The following is a 6,000-nucleotide window of genomic DNA, read 5'->3' as shown; positions in this document are numbered from 1 at the left end:
CTTACGCCTCCTCTATTCCATTGTTGAATATCATTTTCCTTGTCTGACTCCCTTTTTGCCAGCAGTCAACACCATGCAGCTTATTTCTTTCCACATGGCAGCTCTGTGTGTATCCAGACGGCCACAGATGGTGTGGAACTCAGGAGCCAAATGAAGCTAAGAGCATGCCTGTCTGCTTACCAGGACTCCCTGCCCTGGTATCCCCATCCCCAGGAGAACACTTCCTTTGAGGCAAGCCCAAGTCAGCTGTCACCTCTTCTGTGAAGCCTTCTCCAGAAAGAATGAATTCTTGCTTCCTCTAGGATCCTACTGCATTTATCAAAGCCTATACCAATTATCTACTTATACATGCATCACTTAGCAGGTATGAATTTGCTATAAGACACTTTCATTGCAAGGCTGACATATTTCCTCCTTTTTCCAAATCAAATAACGGGCTAAGTCGCCCATTCCTGCTGCCAGGGTTAATTCAAGGGCACATTTTGGAAAGTCTTGCCCTAGTTTTTGGTGCTATCCAAGAATCTGTGCCTTATGCACTTCAGAAATGTGGGCACTGCCTCTGCTGGCCCAGTGAGACCCCAGCTCCTAGTGAAGTTCAGATTCTTTCAGTCCTGAGGAAGGTGAGCTGCAGATGCCCCTAAAGGTGAGACAGGATGGGACCTGGGACCCTTTGCAGCAGTGTTTCCACCTAGACAAACACCCTCTGGAGAAACAAAATACAAAGAAAATAACTGCATGCCTGCCCAACTGGGACAAGTTATGGACAATAAGATACAAAGAAACTAATAAATAAATAAATAAACTGCCACTTCTGAAGAGGGGGAGCAAAATCAGGATACAACACATGCCACACACCACCACCAAAGGGATGGGCAAACCACCCAGCCACTCCTCTGGCAGCACACCCTCCCCAGCCAGAGAGCAAGGGAAACAGCAGCAGGAACCACAGACCTTGCCTGAATTTCTTGCCTGGCCTCTTACTGATTTCTATTCATTAAGGAAAGCCAATAACCCAGGTCTGCAACAAGGGGGCACACAGAACCCCTCTTCCCTCATCCTTCTGCAACAGACTTGCTATGAGCCAAGAGGACAAAGCTTTCCCACCACTCTTAAAAGGCTCTCCTGGGCACCATCTCTTCCATCCTCTTCCAGAACCAGGCACCCCTTCTCAGCATCTGGGACATGACTAAGACCCTTACCCCTTTGGCTTCTTCTTTGTGACTCCCCTTGGCAATTAATTCTCCAGGGCTTAAAAAAAAAAAAAAAAAAAAAGCCTGGTTCACACCTCCAAGTTTCCACTGTCCTCCCAGCAAGGGGTTAGGAGTTAACTTACAACCTTTTGAATCGCCTTTAAAAAGACTACCAAACACAAGGCGATTATACACCAGGAACTCCATCGCACACTCTCACAGTCTCTCCTGTGGGGAGGAAGCCTCCCCGGACAACTATGCCTCCCCTCCGGGCACTTCCAAAACTGAGAATCAGGCTGGCAAAGCCCAGCAAATGGTTGCTGAAAGAATACCCGCGACTGGCGGGCAGGTGGGAGGGGCCTATCTCGGGCCTGTCTCCTCTCCTCCGAGGGACTTGTGAACCTGTGGGTTCCCGGTTCTCCGACGCTGCACCCTGCCGCTTGCGTGGGGGTGAGAGGGCCGTGGAGAACCAGACCCAGAATGGTCCAGCGTTCTCCCTGCGGCCTGGCGTGGCTTCCGACTGAGGGCAAGAGGGAGCGGAGTGGGGACAAAGGACGAGGGGGGCCGGCAAAACTGGCCGCGGGCAGCCTCTGGTGCGCGGGGACCGCTCGGTGGAGACGGAGGTGGGGCGGGGGCGCTCGTTCTCTCTCGCGCGCGGAGGCTGCAGTTCCCCCTGCGGCCGCCGAGCAGCCCGGGGTCCGCGGGCGAGTAGAGGGGTGCGGGGAGAGGAGGGCGCGGGAGTAGAGGGGGGGTGGTGGTGGTGGTGGTGGTGGTGGAGACGGGGGTGGGGCTAATCACGTGGAGAGTCGCGCGGGGGCGGGCGGGGCGGGGGCGCGCGCTCCGCTCTTTAAAGGCGCGCAAGCAGAGTGGGGAGAGGCGGCACAGCGGCCGCAGGCGCAGGCCGGAGCCAACAGCCGAGACGCGGGCGCGGCTACCGGCTGTAGCTCGGGCTCCAACATGCGCCGCTCGGTGTGCCTGGCGCTGGTCGCGTCGCTCATGCACGGTAAAGCCTCTGGCTCTCCCCGTCCTCCACTCCTTACGCGGGATCCTGGGCACATCCTGGGCGGCTTTGGGCGCCCCGCTCAGGGGCCAGGTTCGGGGGCTCGCGCCCGACAGGGGGATCGGGCGGTGATGCCGGGGGAGGGCGAGCCCCGCGCATCTGTGTTGCGCCGCTTGGGTGGCGGAGGTCCCTGGCAGGGGGCGTGGGGCGCACCCCCGCCGGCCTTCCCTGAGCAGCCCGCCCGGCTGTCCTCTCCTGAAGTGTCTCTACAAGGCGAGTTCCAGAGGAAGCTCTACAAGGACCTGGTCAAGAACTACAATCCCTTGGAGAGGCCCGTGGCCAACGACTCGCAGCCGCTCACTGTCTACTTCTCCCTGAGTCTCCTGCAGATCATGGACGTGGTGAGTACCGGTCCGGCTCCCTCTCCCCGCCTGGGATTTCGAGGGGCGGTGGAGGCGCCTGGCGGAATGGGTTGGTCGGGACGCTCTCGCTGGCCCGGGGCGCGGCGGGCCCGCGCTGTCAATCTGGCCCTGGCCTCTCCGCTGCCGGTTGCCTCGGTTTCCCAGTCGCCCAGGAGGAACCCGGTGAGCCGGGCCACGTGTTCTCCAGTGCTTCAGACCCGCCTTTCCCGCTGCTTACAAACTCTGGGCACTAGTATCCCTGTTCTGAGCAGGGAATTAAACAAGAACAGATCTGAATGGTCATATATTTTATGGTATAAATGTTGGCATGCTGTCCGACGTTTGGTGTCAAAGTAGGCATTTCTAGGTTTTTCTGCTGCCCCCGGGAAGTAACTTCTCTGGGTAGAGACCTGGCCCTGGGCTTGACAGTTCGTTCATCCGTCCAACTGCCAGAGGGCCAGCAATGAGCATTTATACCCCCTCCCCAATTCCAATAATAGTCACTCTTTGTCTTCCTGGCAAAGGTAGTGAAGGTTGACCTGCTCAGAGTCTGAGCAGGGCTCCACAGCCAGGACGCACTGTCTGCATCTTCAGGCAGCTGCTTCCAGCCCCATGGGCTTCTTGTGGATTTATTAGTGCCCACTTCAATTGGTAGATCTGTGTAATATCTGGGTAAGTTTGTTCTTCGGCTCTTCTAGACTGCTTTGGATATTAAGTTGTCATTGGCATGTCCTTCATACCATTCAAATAGTTTGCAGAAGTGGTTGTCATTTTAAATGGGTTTCACTGTCTAGCCTGTACAAGGCATGGGATTTGGCTCTGGAGCAGTGTGTAAGGATAGCAGTGTTCCTGGGAGGGAAGAGCGTGGTAGGAAGGAGGTGCAAGAAAAGCTACAACAGGTAGAAAGTGCCAAAAGCCACCAGAGGTATTCAGATTAGAGGTATAAAAAGACAGATGATATTTCACAATCCTGCACATAGGGAGTACTCATTCTGCCACACTGATCATGTTGCATTATTTAACCTAGTTTAAAATTGAGAAACAGTCCTGGTATTGAGCAGAGCCAGGACAGAAAAATGGAGGTGCGGGGGTTTTGGAGGGTCACAGGCTCTTTGGCATTTTGGGAGGCAGGTACTTTATGGAGCAGCTTCTCTGTTATTTCAGGGAACTCAAAGATTTATTCTTGGGAGCCTTGGCAGGTTCTGGCTCTGCTCATTTCTGGATGATTGGTCTTAGGTAAGTTTCTTAAACATCTCAGGTCTGTACTTTCCTGCTAATTAACTGGACAGTACAGCCCAACATTTGTCATTGAGATGACCCAAAAAATGTGGAGGCAACTTTGAGAGACCATGAAGTTAAACACATGACTATGGTCATTTTCATCAGTACAAACTGAACAAAATACCCTACGCCACACATGGTGGAGGACCACGAGCTGAGCTCACAAGCTACACAGGTGGAAAGAAAGTGAACCCATTCCACCCCATTTGCCTAGAGTTGGCCCAGACAGCCTCACTGTGTGTGTGTGAGCATGCATGAGCATGCACCACAGCTGCCTCTTGGAATGGTCCTTGTGTTGGCTGACTAGGATGTAGAGAGGCAGTGCTACCCAGCCAGGGAGCAGGTGCCTTAGGGCTGTGGCAGGCTCTTTTGGTGAGAAGCCCACTCACCAGGAAGCTGCAGGCTTCTTCCTGGGTACGTCTGCATCTTTAAGAGACCCTTAAGGAATCAGGTTACTTGAGGTATTTTGGTTTGCATGAGAAGTTTAGACATAAGCTAGGGTTACAAGATGTGACAATTAAAAAGTAATAAAATGCAAAACTTGTCAAGTTAGAAAGATTAAAAAAGTATAGTTGATTTACAGTGTTGTGCCAATTTCTGCTGTACAGCAAAGTGACCCAGTCATATGTGTGTGTGTGTGTGTATTCACACACACACACACACACACACACACACATATTTTTAGAAAAAAAATTAAAATAACAGAAATAACACTGTGTGTCATCAATATTCTGGTATTGGAGAAGCATTTGTGAAGACAGGTTTTAGCAGCCAGAGGTCATTGGAGGGCAGGAGGGGAGGGGAGAAAGCCTTGGTCTCACCTTGGCTGTGGATCTAACCATGAATGTGTTGAACTTCTCATCCAGGCAGTGCTGTGAATTCATGTAGTGGCCTTGAGCAAATATACTTTACCTTTTTAAGCCCTGTTTCTTCATGTGTAAAATGAGAATAATCCCCACTTCACAGGTTTTGAGAGGATTAAATAAGAGAAAGTGCTTGCTACACCCTGATGATTCACTGAAAGTTTGCTTGATCTTCATTATGTAGTGACTCATAGGTCAGAATGTCAGTGCCTAGAAAGGTGTGGTCACTTGCCTAAGGTTGCTCATTGGTAAGAGGCAGGGCCCTGAGGAAAACCCACATCTCTGCTTGGAAAGTACTTTGCATCTCCTGCCTCCTTTAGAATCCTTAACTTGTTTTGCAGAACAAAGTCGGCTTAATTTATTTAAACTGGCTGAGTGTAACTGATGAAATGTGACTGTCCTGAGATCCTGGGTGAAAAGAAGGTCTCTATATCAGAAATAATGAAATATGCAAACATTTGTATTCCAGCTGTACTTGGCTCTGTCTCCTTTTGAAGCAGAGCCAGGGCTTTCCAGCTGGGCTCTCAGGACCCTGGACAGAGATACAGTGACACAGAAGCAATTGCTGTGGCAAAGCCTTAACAGGTATCAGGTTCTCTTTACAAATTCAGTTCCAGGTGTCCTTTGTCCATTCTCACTGGGCTGTTGTGGAAACCATCCCCCCTCCCCACAAAAAAAAATCTTGTTATTATTCCCATTTCTGCCAGCAGAGATTTCCTGGCTAGAGTAATAGGGAGATACATATGACTCTATGTATCTTATTTTCGTGGAGGATTATTTACTTGTTCATGAACTTATTCCACATATGCTTATTGAACCCTTCTTGTGGACTTTGCTAGATTCTGGAAATTGATATATGGTTAAAGGGATTATTTCTACTTCCAGAATTCACAGTCTGTCTAGGGAGACTGATATGTAAATCCAAGATTACCTCATGTGTTATTGAACACAGATGTCTGTACAAAGTGGTGAAGATACACATAGCCAAAGGAAGTATTTACCTCTAGGGAAGGTGGCTAGGATTAAGATTTCTGAAGGTGAGTAGGTGTTTGTCATTTGGAAAATAGGCAAGGTTTTCCAGGTAAAGTGAACAAGGGGAGGAAAGACTGAGCGTGTATTGAGGACAGCACAGGCTCGACAGGGTGTGTTCTGTGGAATTCTGGCTCCCAGTTGATTTTGGCTTCAGTTTTGTTGCCAATACAATTTTTCAGAAAATTGAATATGCTTATGTTTATTGATAATTTATGAAAGAGGATGTGGTATTG

General features: G+C 50.4%; 1 protein-coding gene across 11 annotated transcripts in view; it reads left to right on the top strand.

Annotated features, from left to right (window-relative positions):
* Positions 1 to 1,563: 1,563 nt before the first annotated feature.
* Positions 1,564 to 6,000, top strand: part of CHRNA7 (cholinergic receptor nicotinic alpha 7 subunit) — a 133,933-nt gene continuing 129,496 nt past the window's right edge. For 7 of the 11 annotated variants that reach the window (XM_085017211.1, XM_085017181.1, XM_085017158.1 and 4 more), the window contains exons 1-2: positions 2,062 to 2,193; positions 2,452 to 2,591. Coding sequence is in view for 4 of the 11 variants with exons in the window: in XM_085017158.1 (XP_084873284.1) it covers positions 2,148 to 2,193; positions 2,452 to 2,591 (186 nt within the window). In the remaining 7 variants the exon portion in view is untranslated. Of the gene's footprint in view, positions 1,784 to 2,061; positions 2,194 to 2,451; positions 2,592 to 6,000 lie in introns of those variants that run through there. The other 4 variants (XM_085017166.1, XM_085017220.1, XM_085017171.1 and 1 more) reach the window with 1 other exon arrangement.

Source organism: Sus scrofa, chromosome 1 (genome assembly GCF_054392235.1).
Source record: "Sus scrofa isolate SSC_HxYL_T2T_F1_AM1 chromosome 1, Sscrofa_HxYL_maternal_Yorkshire_Landrace_v2.0, whole genome shotgun sequence".
NCBI classification, from domain to species: domain Eukaryota; kingdom Metazoa; phylum Chordata; class Mammalia; order Artiodactyla; family Suidae; genus Sus; species Sus scrofa.
The sequence above is the reverse complement of the archived record's forward strand: the minus strand, read 5'-3'. Positions and strand labels throughout refer to the sequence as shown.